The 17,041-nt window shown below is 43.7% G+C and overlaps 1 protein-coding gene and 1 non-coding gene across 6 annotated transcripts in view; one reads left to right on the top strand and one right to left on the bottom strand.

Moving 5' to 3' along the window:
* Positions 1-16,685, bottom strand: part of LIN9 (lin-9 DREAM MuvB core complex component) — a 79,749-nt gene extending 63,064 nt beyond the window's left edge. For 2 of the 5 annotated variants that reach the window (XM_003814925.5, XM_008967802.4), the window contains exons 1-4: positions 15,685-16,685; positions 7,736-7,768; positions 4,276-4,370; positions 2,396-2,500 (exon numbers count right to left, since the gene is read on the bottom strand). In XM_003814925.5, the coding sequence (XP_003814973.4) occupies positions 2,396-2,500; positions 4,276-4,370; positions 7,736-7,768; positions 15,685-16,057 (606 nt within the window). In that variant the 5' untranslated portion in view covers positions 16,058-16,685. The remainder of the gene's footprint in view (positions 1-2,395; positions 2,501-4,275; positions 4,371-7,735; positions 7,769-15,684) is intronic. The other 3 variants (XM_003814927.4, XM_055107432.2, XM_057301199.2) reach the window with 2 other exon arrangements.
* LOC112438707 (small nucleolar RNA U13) lies at positions 10,836-10,937 on the top strand. The gene has a single exon (XR_003027084.1). It is a non-coding gene; the product is annotated as a small nucleolar RNA U13 (small nucleolar RNA).
* Positions 16,686-17,041: the final 356 nt, after the last annotated feature.

Genomic DNA, 17,041 nt, shown 5'->3' with positions numbered 1-17,041 from the left:
CTAACAAAATTGTTATTTAACTATTTCTTGTTCATTCAACCTTGTATACAACCGCTAACTTAGCCAAGAAATGCACACTGCATTTTAGTTTCAACAAGATCAAACTATTATTATTTTTAAATTTATTTTATTTTTTGAGACAGACTCTTGTTCTGTCACCCTTGCTGGAGTGTACAGCTGTGATCTCGGCTCACTGCAACCTCTGCCTCCCAGGTTCAAGTAAGTAGCTGGGATTACAGGTGTGTGCCACCACGCCCAACTAATTTTTGTATTTACTGTAGAGATGGCATTTTGCCATGTTGGCCAGACTCGTCTCAAACTCCTGACATCAAGTGATCTGCCTGCCTTGGCCTCCCAAAGTGCTGGGATTACAAGATCAAATTATTAGATGCTTATGTGCACTTGTCCTTGACAACTTTTTTTTTTGAAGTTCAAGATACATTTTTCATTCTACAGAACATGAACATATTTTCCTGTTTAAAATTATCATAAGGCATTTAAGAGTTTTTATTGGTAGGGTAGATTGCTGGTCATGCTTTTAATTTATTTAATGCTAAGTCCTTGGGTCGGGTGTGGTGGCTCACGCCTGTAATCCCAGCAGTTTAGGAGGCTGAGGTGAGTGGATCGCTTGAGGTCAGGAGTTTGAGACCAGCCTGGCCAACGTGGCAAAACCCTGTCTCTACTGAAAATACAAAAATTAGCCAGGTCTGGTGGTGCGTGCCTATAGTCCCAGCTACTTGGGAGGCTGAGGGACAAGAATCACTTCAGTATGGGATGCAGAGATTGCAGTGAGCCAAGATCGTGCCAATGCAGTCCAAAAAAAAAAAAAAAAAAAAAAACCTGGCTGGGCGCAGTGGCTCACGCCTGTAATCCCAGCACTTTGGGAGGCCGAGGTGGGCAGATCACCTGAGGTCGGGAGTTCAAGATCGGCCTAACATGCAGAAACCCCATCTCTACTAAAAATACAAAATTAGCCAGGCGTGGTGGCGCATGCCTGTAATCCCAGCTACTCGGGAGGCTAAGGCAGGAGAATCACTTGAACCAAGGAGCTGGAGATTGCAGTGAGCTGAGATCACACCACTGCACTCCACCTGGGCAACAAGAGCAAAACTCTGTCTCAAAAAAAAAAAAAAAACAAAAACCTAATGCTAAATTCTTGGTTGAGAATATCACCTCTACCATCCATTATACTAGAAAATCTTGTTTTATAAGGCTTTGGAAAATAATGAAAGAGAAATAGGGAATGATTATATCAGAAGTTTTAAATTGAATAAGACAAAAATTACATTACCCTTAAAGTTAATATTTCCGTATCTAATTTTCATTCCTTTAATTTTTACATGTCTACTTTTTTTTTTTTTGAGATAGAGCCTTGCTCTTTTGCCCAGGCTGGAGTGCAGTGGCATGATCTCGGCTCACTGCAACCTCAGCCTCCTGGGTTCAAACAATTCTCATGCCTCAGCCTCTCAAGTAGCTGAGATTACAGGCGTGTGCCACTATGCTAGCTAGTTTTTTTGTATGTTTAGTAGAGACAGGGTTTCGCCATGTTGGCCAGGCTGATCTCGAACTCCTGGCCTCAAGTGATGCACTCACCTTGGCTTTCCAAAGTGCTGTGATTATAGTCATGAGCCACCATGCCCAGCCCACTATGAGTTTTTAAATGCCAAAAATAAATAAGGAGATACGATTTCATGCTAAATATTTTCCTCTCAGCAGGGTGCAGTGGCTCACGACTGTAATCCCAGCACTTTGGGAGGCTGAGGCGGGTAGATCACTTGAGGTCAGGAGTTCAAGACCAGCCTGGCCAACATGGTGAAACCCCGTCTCTACTAAAATATAAAAATCAGCTGGGCGTGGTGGTGTGATCCTGTAATCCCAGGTACTCGGGAGGCTGAGGCAGGAGAATCATTTGAACCCGGGAGGCAAAAGTAGCAGTAAGCTGAGATCACGCCACTGTACTCCAGCCTGGGCGACAGAGTGAGACTCCGTCTCAAAATATATATATATAAATAAACATATATATATATATATATTTTTTTTCCTCTCTTGGATAAAGGAAGTCTTCAATGTACTTCTCTTGGTGATCAAGTAAAACATTTTTTCCCTCTTATATCTGTGCAAACCTACAAATTGATGCCATGTTGCCAAATTCTTCCACTATCTCCATGCTTAAAAGAAAAGTGTGCATTTGTAGGACTAATGACTGGCTTTCTATCCTGTTTTAAAGTTGATCAAAAAAATAACATTTTCTAGGTAACTAAAACAGGACCAGAGTAGCCGTACGAATTTAAAGAAAAGAACTTGTTACTCAAAATGTAACAGAAATATAAACTTTATTAGGCTGAGCATTTGCTTACTTCCTTTCCAATGAAACAAAATTTTAGCACACACATACCTGTGGAACCATTGCAACCCTCTGGTTTCTTTTAGGTGACCTTGTATTTATTTGCCTATCATCTTCATCAGAAAAAAGTCGACTTCGTTTTGAATTTCTGAAAGGCTATGATAGAAATGTTTTCATTTAATGAAAAAGCTGAACCCTCCCATTTTTGTTCCAAAATACAATTCTATAGTTGGAAAACTGAGCTAACTCTGGATTATCAGCAGTATGGAAGGATAAAGTATGGGCAACACAAAGCACACAAAGCCAAATATAAATAATCTCAGATTTAGAAAGCAGTAAGATGTATTTATACAAGGTGCTTATGAATGAAATACCTAGCTGATGAATAAAGTAAAACTTGAACCCCAAGTCTCCTTAGTACACTGGCAGCCTTCGACAGTGATGATAGGAAAATAAGTTCCAGAAATTCCAGTTCAAATTATGTTGTTGCTTGGGTTAATACCAATTGGGTGTGTGACATGATATGTCTGCTGCATAGGGCTGGGCTGGGCCAAAGGTTCTAAATCACTCTAGAAGAGTAAGCCTAAATGTGTATACTATTATACTATATCTGCTGTCAAAAATTGTTAACCGAATTTTCACTTGTAAATAAAAGATACATATGATAGATATCTGATAATTACCCATAGAACTAAAAAAATTGTTTAAGTACCAAAAGTACATCATACACTTAAGGGTCTGTAATAGTAAAGATTTTACAGTTCACCCTAGGTTCAGAGGTTTCATTAACAGAGAGAAAAAGAAATAATATCCCAATAAGACCTACATCCTTTTCAAAGCCTTCTCCCACCCCTCATGGCTATTTGGAAGAGAAACAGGTGCAGGCGGCTAACAACATATGGGCAACATCCACTCGGGTCTATGAACCCTTGAAATTAAACCCACTCTGGCTGGGCACAGTGGCTCATGCCTATAATCCCAGCACTTTGGAAGGCCGAGGCAGGAGGATCACTTGAGCCCAGGAGCTGGAAACCAGCCTGGGCAACACAAGGAGACCCCATCTCTACAAAAAAAAATTTTTTTATTAGCTGGGCGTGGTGGCACACACCTGTAGTCCCAGCTACTAGGGAGGCTGAGCGGGCAGGATCGCTTGAGCCTGGGAGTTCCTGACCAGCCTGGGCGACAGAGCGAGACCTCGTCTCAAAAAAAGAAAAACAAAAAGAAATTAAACCCACTCAGAGTCTTGATACTCTATAGCCCTGACAGGAATTCCATTCTACACTGCCCCCCTTCCCTGACCACAAGCAGAGAAGAGGAAGGGAATGAAGATGATGGAATTGACACAGTGAGGAAAGCCCCTCACATTCACTGTGGTCAGCTGCCCAGGCTACTGTGACTGCTGCTGTCTATCCCAACTCCAGGATTGTTTCATGACAGACCCTTAAAACCTCCTGGCTACCTGGCAGGGCAGGAGAGAAAGAGAGTTCCTAAAACTGTTAGTCATGTCAATTATATGCTCATCTCTACTTCCCACCTCTAAATGCACTTACCTTTGAGCTACACAATGATTTCTTTTTTTTTTCTTTTTGTCTATACAAGATTTTAATACCTTACCACATATATATATTTTTGCAGGTATCAAAGCCATGTAAAATTTTTTGCGTATCTAATAAAAGTATAAGTTGTAGTTTTTTTGTTTTTCCTATTTAAAGAAACTATTACACAATTACTGAACAAATGCTTACTGATGACCAGATTATCACTGGGTACAGGTTAATTTACCTAAATAAGATCAAACAGTGCTTAATGACACTTGAGGTTGGGAAAAAAACTTGTAAATTTTTTACTGTGCTGCAAGAATTTACACATGACAATAATACAGACAACTTAGCTAGAATTATTCTAAAATGTAAGAAAAACTCACTCCTTACCATTTCCACAGCAGAGCTTGTATTCCTGCCTTTCCAAACAGGTGTTTTCTGTAAAGAACTGTACTTTTCATTCCACGTGTTAGATAAGCTTCCTTCTGTAATAAATAGTTAATACTAATGGAATTTTGGCTTAGTTCAAAGGATTTCATACCATGAATACTGCCTTTTTCATAACAGCCATATATCTAAAATATTTAATATGGAAAAAATATACTGACTATAATAATTTTAGATTATTATAAATGAAAAAGCTCTTCCGTATTTTTCTGTCAAACTCTCTAAATAATTTGATAAAGCAATGCATCTTGAAAGTATTAAATGTCCATACTGAAACATGTGCTTCTTTTTCTTTGTTTTTGGATTTTTAATAATTTCTCCATTCCAACTTGCCAAGAACTATCTCATAACTTTTGGTACAATTCTGAAAGCAGGGGAATCAAAAATGGAAAAAGCCTTTTCTAACCTTGAATTTAGAGCACATTTCTTTTTTTACTTTTTCTTTGTGTGTGAGACAGAGTACTTGCTCCATCGCCCAGGCTGGAGTGCAGTGGCACAATCTTGGCTCACTACAACCTCTGCCTCCCAGGTTAAAGTGGTTCTCCTGCCTCAGCCTCCCCAGTAGTGGGATTACAGGTGTGTGCCACCACGCCTAGCTAATTTTTGTATTTTTAGTAGAGACAGGGTTTCTCCATGTTGGCCAGGCTGGTCTCAAACTCCTGACTTCAGGTGATCTACCCGCCTCAGTGTCTCGAAGTGCTGAGATTACAGGCATGAGCCACCAGGCCAGCCTGTATTTAGAGCACATTTCTAAATGTTTTCTGCTTTAATATGTGAATCACTTGATATATAAAAAGGAAATTAGGCCAGGTGCAATGGCTCATGCCTATAATTCCAGGACTTTGGGAGGCCGAGGCGGGTGGATCATTTGAGGCCATGAGTTCGAGACCAACCTGCCCAACATGGTGAAATGCCACCTCTACAAAAAATACAAAAATTAGCTGGGCATGGTGGCACGCACCTGTAGTCCCAGCTATTCAGGAGGCTGAGGCAGAGAATCGCTGGAACCTGGGAGGCGAAGGTCGAAGTGAGCCAGGGTCAAAGCGAGCCAGGGTCAAAGCAAGCCGAGATAGCACCACTGCACTTCAGTCTGGGCAACATGGCAAGTCTCTGTCCCCTCACAAAAAAAGAAAAAGTAAATCAGCGTGGTTATTTCTGTTTTCCTTAATTCAGAGAAATGTCTTCAGAGTTGTACACAACCAGAAAAAAATTCTATCGAATAGACATATTATGATTTACACATATTATAATGATTAGACATATTGTGAAAATAAAGAGGGGTAAGTTTAATTTTTGTAAAAAAGATGTTTATATAGAGGCATAGAAAACTGGGATGAATAAACAAGCTGGTTATTTTTATTTTCTTCTAGTGGCTCATCAGCATTTTCTCATTTTTTCCATAAGAAATGTACATTACTTATATAAATGATTTATCAAGACGAATGAGTGCCGGGTGCAGTGGCTCACATCTGTAATCCCAGCACATTGGGAGGCCAAAGTGGGAGGATCACCTGAGGTCAGGAGTTCAAAACCAGCCTGGCCAACATGATGAAAACCCATCTCTATTAAAAATACAAAAATTAGCCAGGTGTGGTGACGCATGCCTGCAGTCCCAGCTACTCAGGAGGCTGAGGCACAAGAATCACTTGACCCAGGAGGCAGAGGTTGCAGTGAGCCAAGATATTGTGCCACTGCACTCCAGCCTGGGCGACAAACCGAGACTCAGTCTCAAAAAAAAAAAAAAAAAAAAAAGCGGGGGGGAGAGAAATGAGTTTAATATTGGGAGAAAAAGAATAATGGAATACTTTTTAAGAATCACAAAAGACAAACAAACTGGGGTGTTCTGGAAGACAAATTGTCTTCTCAAGCTAGAAGGATTTAATTTGGTAAATCACCAATCCAAAGCACAATATAGTAGCTTTAAAGACTAAAAGTACTTTGAGAATATTTAGCTTGGTTCCAAATTTATTGACCTACCAGAATCTTAATCAAGAGGTAAAATTTTAAAGAAACTATGTTAAAAAGGTTAGTCTAATGTACCTGCCAAAAGAAATAGTGAGACCAAGGAACATGTCAAACTTTTTCTTAGAATGAGAAAAGTACTATTATTCTTTTATTTTTATTTCAGGGCATTATTACTTAGAAAGCAAGATTCTTTTTTTTTTTTTTTTTTTGGAATTTGAGACAGAGTCTTACTCTGTCACCCAGACTCCCAGACTGGAGTGTGGTGGCGCGATCTTGGCTTACGGCAATCTCCGCCTCCCAGGTTCAAACAATTCTCCTGCCTCAGCCTCTCAAGTAGCTGGGATTATAGGCACCTGCCACCACTCCCGGATAATTTTGTATTTTTAGTAGAGATGGGGTTTCACCTTGTTAGCCAGGCTGATCACAAACTCCTGAGCTCAAGTGGTCCGCTTGCCTCAGCCTCCCAAAGTGCCGGGATTACAGGCGTGAGCCACCGTGCCCAATGAAAGCAAGACTCTTAAAAATAAGCTATTACGGGCCAGGTGTGGTGGCTCACGCCTGTAATCTCAGCACTTTGCAAAGCTGAGGCAGCAGGATCCCTTGAGCCCAGGAGTTCGAGACCAGCCTGGGCAACAAAGTGAGGCCTCCTCTCTACAAAAAATAAAGAAATTAGCTGGGCACGGTAGCATGTGCCTGTGGTCCCAGCTACATGGGAGGCTGAGGCAAGAGGATCACTTGAGCCCAGGAGGTCGAGGCTATAGTGAACTGTAATCACGTCACCACACTCTAGCCTGTGTGACAAAGCGAGACCCTGTCTCAAAAAATAAATAAACAAAAAATCTGCTGGGCGCAGTGGCTCACGCCTGTAATCCCAGCACTTTGGGAGGCCAAGGTGGGTAGATCACTTGAGGCCAGGAGTTTGAGGCCAGCCTGGCCAATATGGTGAAATCTCATCTCTACTGAAATTACAAAAATTAGCCAGGCATGGTGGCACATGCCTGTAATCCCAGCTACTCAGGGGGCTGAGGCAGGAGAATCGCTTGAGCCTGGGAGGCAGAGGTTGCAGTGAGCCAAGATTGCACCGTTGTACTCCAGCCTGGGCAAGAGAGAGACTGTCTCAAAAACAAACAAACAAACAATTATGCTAACATATAGCTCAGCACAGTCGTTTAACAAATGCTTTTAATCTAAATATTTATGGAATGTTTAATTAGAAAGGTTTTTAATCAATAATTTTAGAAATTTTAAAAAATAATTTCTAACAACTGAGGATCAAGTCTCCTATAAAAGCATATTAATTTAAGGTCATCAGTGAAAACCAATACTGAAAAGCTACAATGAATCATAACTTAGAAGGAAAATGGAAACACTATATCCAGATTAATTTAACGAATTAGACTTTTAGCTATGGTATACCTAAAAATGCTATACTTCTTACCTTTTAAACTGACAAGGGCTTTTGCTGAAGAGCCTGCAATTAAAAATAAAACAAATAAATAATTATTTCATAACCAAAGTGAGAGAAAAAGACCTTGGTTTGGGGGTAAAAGTGATCCATTTAGTTTTAGTAATGTTGAGTTTGAAGAGATGGTGGAATGTGCAATTCGAAATATCTGGCAGACAATTCAAACTATAAACCAGAACTCAGATAAAGAAAGAACTGGAGAGAGACATATGAGAGTCTTGCTGAAGTTGTGAGAACTGGAGACCATTCCAGGAGAAGAAAGTAAAGAAACAGAAGAAAGAGGAAGAGTGGGGACAGAGGTAATTTTGGATCCTCATCCAGGCGTGCTGTGGTGCTGGAAGAAAAGAGAAAGGGAACTGACATCCATTGAGGCAAAGACTGATGTAGTAATGGAGTGGAAAAAAACAGGCAATGGAAATGATTCAGGGACTGTCAGAGCAAGCAATAAGTCCCTTGAAAGTCTAGAATGCAGGTATATGTGATACTTCAAGATCTAAGCTGGAAAAGGGAATACAGAATGACCAAGAGGGGCTAGAATAAAGTTGGAGGGGTCCACTGGATAAAACAAACTCCAGTGTACACTAGAGGCCAGGTATGATGGCTGACACCTGTAATCCCAGTGCTTTGGAAGGCCAAGGTGGGAAGGATAGCTTGAGGCCAGGAGTCTGAGACCAGCCTGGGCAACATAGGGAGATCCTGTCTCTAAAAAAATTTTTTTAATTCACTGGGTATGGGGGCACGTGCCTCCAGTCTCAGCTACTCAGGGGGCTGATGTGAGAGGCCTGCTGGAGCCTGGGAGGTTGAGGTGGCAGTGAGCTGTGACCGTGCCACTGCACTTCAGCCTGACAGACAGAGTAAGACTCTGCCTCAAAAAAATAAAAAAGACATTAGAATAACAAGGAAGCTCCTCATACATGCAAAATCTAGACTGAATCTATATTATTAATAAACAACAGGGGATTCTGTTGCAGGTAACCCACTCTGAGAAACATCAGGCTACAGGTTCTGGTGTGAATGAATTATAGGATCTATGGGTAGGGAAAGTAGAAAAATCAACAGAGAGGCCGGGTGCGGTGGCTCACGCCTGTAATCCCAGCACTTTGGGAGGCCGAGGTGGGCAGATCACAAGGTCAGGAGATCAAGACCATCTTGGCTAACACGGTGAAAACCCATCTCTACTAAAAACACAAAAAATTAACTGGGTGTGGTGGCGAGTACCTGTAGTCCCAGCTACTCGGGAGGCTGAGGTGGGAGAATGGCGTGAGCCCGCAAGGCAGAGCTTGCAGTGAGCAAAGATCGCACCACTGCACTCCATCCAGCCTGGGTGACAGAGTGAGACTCCATGTCAAAAAAAAAAAAAAAATAGAGAAAGAAGCTTTTTGAGAGTGAGAAAGCACTAAATTTAAAAATCTCAGAATTGGATGTATACATTGCAAAGTCCAAGTCATCTGAAAAATAATAATTAAGGATGATCTCAGGGGATTAAATAAAAAAGAACATGAACTAGGAACAAAAATCAGAGAGGACGGATTAATCCTCCTTGCTATTTAACAAAAGCAGCTATGATTTACATCTCATATAAATGGATAACAGACTTAAAATGAGAAGCAACAGATAAAGTATGGCAGTTATGAAACACTTCATCTCAGATCCTTAAACACTATGCATCTCTGATCACTAAACCTCAACTGACTTTTTCCTCCACAGGTCTGTGTAAGAGACTTGTGAAACAGACACCTATTAGCATTAAAGACACTTACTTTCACTCTACTCTCTTGCCCAGATGTGAAGAATAGTTAACAGGACACCATAAAAGCTTCTGCATGGCAAATGAAGCTTAATGACAAAAGGCAGTAAAGTCATGGGGGTGAATGACATAAAATCTTGCTAAAAAGTCTCAAACAATGAAACACAACTGTAAAGCAGCGATAGTAGACAATACACACATCTGTGTACCAAAAGATATGCAGGGCATTTGAGAAAAAGTAGTAACCACTCACTGAATATGTAGAGTACTGATGGCATGCCAGTCCGTACCTGCTCTAGGCAATGGGAATACAACAGCAAGCAAAATAGTCAAAGTCCCTGCTCTCATGGAATGTACATTCTAGTGATGGGAGGCAAACAAAAACAGCTATCGACTAATGATAAGCACTCTGGAAAAAATAAAGCAGAATAAGAAGAATACGCAGGGTGGGGATGGAGGGAAGGAAAACTATTTGTATATAAGGTGTTCATGATGAGCTTCTATGAAAGGTGATGCTTAAGCAGAGATCTGAAGGAAGAGGTACAGGCCATAAGAATATCCTGCTCCACGAAGGCAGGAACCATATCTTGGGGATTCTGACCAATCACCTTTAACCTTTTTTTTCCTTTTTCGTTTTCTTTCTTTCTTTCTTTCTTTTTTTGAAATGGAGTCTCACTCTGTCACCCAGGTTGGAGTGCGGTGGCGCAATCTCAGCTCACTGCAACCTCCACCTCCCGGGTTCAAGAAATTCTCCCCACCTCAGCCTTCCAGGTAGCTAGGATTACAGATGCATGCCACCACACGCAGCTAATTTTTGTATTTTTAGTAGAGACAGGGTTTCGCCATGTTGGCCAGGCTGGTCTCGAACTCCTGACCTCAGGTGACCACCCGGCTCGGCCTCCCAAAGTGCTGGGATTACAGGCGTGAGCCACCGCAACCGCTTTACAGGCGTGAGCCACCGCAACCGGTCCTTTTTTCCTTTTTCTAGATGCAGGATACCATAGTGGTTAAGAAAACAGGTTCTAGATTGAGACTAGCTATGTTTGAATCTTGGTCCTGACACTTTCTTGCATGCTACCTTAAGCAAGTTACTTTACCTCTCTGTGCTATTGTTTCTTCATGTGTAAAATGAGGATTAAATGAGTTAATACATGTAAAAGTGCATAGAACAATGCATATATTACACTGTTAATTTTGATATAATGCTGTTAGTATTATTTTGAGCAATCAAAAAATAATAGGTTAAGAACATGGATTTTTCAGTCAGGCGAATCTGATTAAATTAGAATCTTGCTCTAACGAGGTGTTCATTAATCCAAAGATTCTACCCTTCTTAGTTCATAAGCATGATGATTGGGTTTTCATACTCATGTGTGAGATGTGTCTCTCTCAAACTTTGTGAAAAGTCAGCACATGACCCATCTGATGTGGAAAAAAAAATTGTATTGAATGCCTACCATAAGCACTGTTAGGGGCGAGGGTTACCCCAAAGAACAAGACAAACAAAGCCTCTGCTCTCAGGAAGCTTAAACTCTAGTGGAAAGAGACATATATATATAAAACACGTACATAATAATTATAGCTCATGATAAAGGAAATAAACAGGGTGATATTGGTGGGGATGGGGGAATTACTCTAAGTACTAGCTACCTTACTTTTGAGTACAGACGGTTTCTCTGAGGAGGTAACATCTAAAAAACTAGCTGTGAGAGAGCAGGAAATCAAAGCAATGAGTCTGGGCAGAAGAAACAGGTTAAGTCCTAAGAAGGGAGGAGGGGTGACTGTGCTTGCATAGGGAAGAATGGTATGAAAGGGCAGAGGTAAGCCAGGTGTTATGCATGGAACTGGGAATGCAATTAAGAAGACAGTACCTGCTCTGATGGGGCTACTAACCAATCACATAAACAAATACAAAACTGCAACTGTAATAGCTGTCACTAGGAAGTTACATAGTAATACAAAAACATTTAAAGAATATGGGCCTGGCCTGGCACAGTGGCTCACACCTGTAATCCCAGCACTTTGGGGGGCTAAATGACTTGAAGGCAGGAGTTCGAGACCAGCCAGGTTCTACTAAAAATACAAAAATTAGCCAGGCTTGGTGGCACACATCTGTAATCACAGCTACTCAGGAGGCTGAGGCAGGAGAATTGCTTGAACTCTAGAGGCGGAGGTTGCAGTGAGCAAAGACTGCACCGCTGCACTCCAGCCTGGGTGACAGAGCAAGACTCCATCTTTAAAAAAAAATAAAGATAGGCCCTGCATGGTGGCTGAAGCCTGTAATCCCAGCACTTTGGAAGGCTAAGGCAGGAGGATCACTTGAGGCCAGGAGTTTGAGACCAGCCTGAGCAACATAGGGAGACCTCGTCTCTACAAAAAATAGAAAAGGAAAAAAAAAAAAAACCTTAGTTGGGCATGGTGGTACATGCCTGTGGTCCCAGCTACTGGGGAGACTGATGCCGGAGGATCTCCTTAGCCCAGAAGATCAAGGCTGCAGTGAGCCACGATCATGCCTCTGCACTCCAGTCTACACAACAGAGGGAGACCCTGTCTCTTTAAAAAACAAAAAACAGATTTAAAGAAGACATAATTTAGTCAGGGAGGATGGGAAATGGCTCTCTGAAGAAGCATAAAATGGGATCTAAAAGACAATTAGAAGTTAACTGAAAGTAAGGGGGGTGTGGGGGTAGCATTCCAGGTTGAGAGAACAGCATGTGCAAAGACCCTGGAGAAAAGGGGAGACTGGCGAGTATAGGGAATGAAAAAGGTCCAATTTACCCCAAGGGATAGAATGAGGGGACAAGTGGTAAAACATAAAGCTGAGAGGTAGGGAGCAGCCAGACCACAAAGGGTCTTATAGCTACTAAAGGGTTTGTAACAGGAGGATGACATACATTCATTTTCAAAGGATCCCTCTTGCTGTGTGTTTGTGGGAAGGGGGCTGAATTAATGAGAGGCTGAGGTAATTGGTAAAGAGAAGAAATGGTAACAGTTTGGGCTATGGTGATGGTAAGAAATGGGTAGAATTGATAGATATTTAGAAGGTAAAATTTACAGACTTAGTAAAGGCTTAAATATGGGAAGTGAAAGAGAGGAAAGTGGCTGGGGGCACGGTGGCTCACCCCTGTAATCCCAGCACTTTGGGAGGTTGAGGCCGGTGCATCACCTGAGGTCAGGAGTTTGAGACCAGCCTAGCCAACATGGTGAAACCCCGCCTCTACTGAAAATACAAGAATTAGCCAGGTGTGGTGGCGGGCGCCTGTAAACCCAGCTACTCAGGAGGCCGAGGCAGGAGAATGGCTTGAACCCGGGAGGCGGAGGCTGCAGTGAGCTGAGATTGCACACTGCACTCCAGCCTAGGTGACACAACAAGACTCTGTCTCAAAAAAAAAAAAACAAAAGAAAAGAAAGAGAGGGAAGTGCCAAAGAAAATCTCTAGGTTTCTGCCCTGCCAGCTGAATGCACAGCGGAACCATTCGAATCACTAGAAGTATCTGTCCTGGGGTAGGACTGAGGTGGATTTTACACCTGTGCAGTTTGAGGGGCCTTTGAAGCATCTAAGAAGAAATGTGAAACAGGCAAGAGATATCAAGAAAGGGAGCTCAGGAAAGATCTGGGCTGAAGATAGCCTTAATTTCCTTATATAAAATGTGAGCACTTACATCAACTGAAATGAAGATTAAATGAGCAAATACGTGTAATATCCTTTGCATGGCATCTGGTTCATAGTAAATAATAAATGGTAGCTTTCATTATTGATAATGTTATATCGACTCCTGAACAATATATTAGCTAGCCTCCTTGACTAAATGTGGCCAAAAAACATACCGCTATTTCCAGTATCAAATTGAAATAGCTTTTCCTTTTCAAGACCCTGCTCTAGTTTCAGTAATAATACCTGTTACTTTGCACTAATTCCATAAAAATTATTTATGTATACTTGATTTGTGGCACTGTATGACAAAGAAAGAAAGAAAATCCCTGGTTTCAACAAAGCTGAAGTCTGCCTAAACAAGACATACGCTTCACAAATACACACCAATGCACTAGAGATGTCACAAAGTAATATAAATGATTAGGTTATATAATTTGAAAGTGGAGCTGGAATTTGAACCCTAATATAAATCCCAAGTCCCTACAAAGAACCACAGTAAATTCTCAATAAATGCTGGATGATATGAAGCAAATATTCCTAATGGCAGTTGTAAGAAAGCCACTTAAAACGCCTCTCATTACAACAGAATGACTACAGTAACCAAAACACTAGCTCCAGTGATTGTGACATCCAAGAGGTGATAAGACATGTTTATGATAAAGATACCAAGGATGATGAAAAACATTTTCGGATGACAAATACACTGTGCTTAGTAGGTCCACACTCATTTGGGAGCATTCTAAGTCACAATCAAGGCCAGCTGCGGTGGCTCACGCCTGTAATCCCAGCACTTTGGGAGGCCGAGGCGGGTGGATCACCTGAGGTCAGGAGTTCGAGACCAGCCTGACCAACATGGAGAAACCCCGTCTCTACTAAAAATACAAAAAAATTAGGCAGGCGTGGAGGCACATGCCTGTAACCCCAGCTACTCGGGAGGCTGAGGTAGGAGAATCGCTTGAACCTGGGAGGCAGAGGTTGCAATAAGCCGAGATAGTACCATTGCACCCAGCCTGGGCAATGAGTGAAACTCCATCTCAAAATAAATAAATAAATAAAATAAATCACAATCAATTGTATTCTACAAATAAACAATACAGCTCATGACTGGTCAATAGCTGTGCCCTACCCAATACAGTGACTAACTAGCTACATGTGACTATGCAAGTTAAAATTAAATAAAATTCAAAATTCAGTTCCTCCACCACTCTAGCCACATTTGAAATGTTCCATAGCCACATATGGCTAGTAGCTTGGCTACCCTACTGGACATCACAAAAGAGAACAGTTCCATCATGGACAAAGTTCCTTGGGGGACTTAGTGCTGCTCTCTATCAAATTTAAAACACAAACACTTTTAATACGACTTTTCACCAGCTTGGCAACTTGAATTTTTAACTTTATAACTTACTAAGAACACATGACCTCACAAAGAAAATGGAATCGGTAGTATGTTGAGTCCTCATTTTTAAGTCCATTTGCCTTGTGCATAGATAAATTCAATAGTAATTGAGCCTTTCACAAATATGTATAAACTGAATAGTGAATGTGGATTCAGGACTTTTTTTTTTTTGTAATTAACTAACATATTTGTCTTTTCATATAATTTATGCAATATTGTAAATTACAAAATTAAGTTCCATTGCCCTTAAACTATGGAATTGGTGCTTTTACTTACTCAACACAAGTGAGCATACATGTCTTAGATGTCAGGGTGAGTAAACATGGTTAGGGGAGGCAATGCCCTAGGGTGGGTGTCAGGCAGGGTACTGCACACGTACGCTGTGTTGGTCACATCCATGCATAAAGGTACCTTTATGGCTCTTAAGACACATATAGAATAAAGTCTGCGGGACGGGGTCTACCTGAACACTGAGTATCCGGGCTGGATGATCTCAGGAAAGGTCCACAGCCACCTGTGGTCCCAGGGGAAGGGGCCAACCCTCTGACACGGAAACACTTCCAGGGGTGGACACACCGGTGGGGGGGTGGGGAGGACAGTGAAGATCACAAGTGCCCGTAGAGGCAGGAGCTGTGACAGGACAAGATCAGAGGCTGGGACAAGAAGAAGGGGCCGTGGACCACCCCGTGCCCAGCCCGAGCCCTCCCCCGGCCCCGGGACAGGCGAGTTACATAACCCCGGCGGGCGTCTCTCGGCGCCGGGCGAGTGGTGCAGGCGGCGAGGACAGCCCCCGCGCCCGGGGGCCGCTCTTCCCCTAACCTCGGCTGGGGGCCGGAGTGGCGCCAGGGGAGCAGCCACCGCCTCCGCCTGGCACAGGCTGGACTCCCGGGCTCTCGGTTTCCGGCCCTGGCGCTCACACAACCCCAGAAACCAACACACAGACACCATAACAAAGGCGGCGACGCGGCGGCAACACCGGAGTGGGAGGACTAGGGGACCACAGTGGGGCTGGCAGTCAGCCCACCTGCCCAGCGGAGGGCACGGCCGTCCGTCCCGGCCGGTGCAACCGCTGGGCAAGCAGCAGGCGGGAAAAGGGGGGGGTGCTTTGAGGTGCTACTCACTCTCGTCAGGCAACTGGTCGAGCTCCGCCATCTTGAACGAGCCGCGCCGCTTTTTCAAAGGCTGCCCGCCGCGGTGCATTGTGGGGCGGAGACTGTCTTTGCGAGGGAGGTTCGAATGCGGAGCTCGCTGCCCGCGGCGCCGCGCTGCGCTGCTCCCGCCGCGGCTGGCTGAGGCGGGCCCGGCTCCGCCCGCGCCTGCCCGGGGAGGAGGTGCCGCCGAGGGGGGGGCCGCGCCTCGCCCCTCCGCCGCCGCCTCCGGCCGAGCCGGGCGGGAGGAAGGGAGGAAGGAGGCCGCGCGGCGAGGCCCGGCGCCGGAGCGCGGGGGGAGCAGTACCAGCTCCAGAGTCCCGCCCGGGCCCCGCTCCCGGCGCATGTTCCGCGGCCCGCGCTGCAGCTGCGGGAACTGCAGGCTGTTTGTTCCGAGTGGAGAACGGGAGGGAGGCCCCGGCGGGGGGAAAGAAGCCCTCGGTTCTGGGTCGCATTGCCCGAGGGGGCTCTACGCAAAGTGAAATATTCACAGTTCCCGAAACCCACGTTGCTTGGGCGCCTCCGTCCCCTCACTTTTCCCGAGACCGCCGGCCGCAGCAGCCCCCTGCGCGTCGCGACGTCCGGGACTCGGTCCCAGCGGCCCCTCGCGATCCGGGAACGCCTTTCCCGAATGTTGGAAGCTGAGCTGCGTGCAGCCGGGGAGCGAGACCTTGAGAGGTCATGAAGTTGGTCATTTAGGCCGACAGCTAAAGAACTGTTCTGCTCAGCTGTTTCATCCATTCGACACTAGATCGTGCAGTGGGCTGGAAGAGAATTAGAAAACGAGTAACAGGAGGCTTCGAGAGGATACAGAAAGGAACAGTGACACTACAAGGTGATAAAGTACCTGATCCAAATGTTATGAGAATACTGGACGAGAATTGAACGAAATTGAAAGAAGCCCAAGGAAAAATTTCACAATATCTGTCTGTAACACTTTCCAGTAATAAAACACTGTTGCTTTTCAAAAATTCATTTAACAAATGTCATTGAGCTCCAATCCTTTTCTCCAGGAATTTATGGGGGTTGGAGGAATGAGACCGTTAAGCAGTCAAAAGACAACATGGGTGAATTCCAGGAACTACAAAGTTAAAAGGCAGTAGACTAAGATGACAGAGTGGTACACAGAGGCCCGCCCAGGCTAAGGAGTTGAACTTGCTTAGTCCACTGGAGCAGTGGAAAAGTCGGGTGTAAGAGGGGCATGTTTCTATTTGTGTTTTAGAACAAAAATATGGGAAATGGATTGGTGGGGGACAAGATGAGAGCCTAGAAACCAGTCAGGAAGAAGCTTATTTGGGGCATGCAAAGGACAGAAGAGAGATGCCTGCAC

The sequence above is a fragment of the Pan paniscus genome, chromosome 1, assembly GCF_029289425.2.
Source record: "Pan paniscus chromosome 1, NHGRI_mPanPan1-v2.0_pri, whole genome shotgun sequence".
NCBI lineage: Eukaryota > Metazoa > Chordata > Mammalia > Primates > Hominidae > Pan > Pan paniscus.
This window is presented reverse-complemented; position numbering and strand designations above follow the sequence as displayed.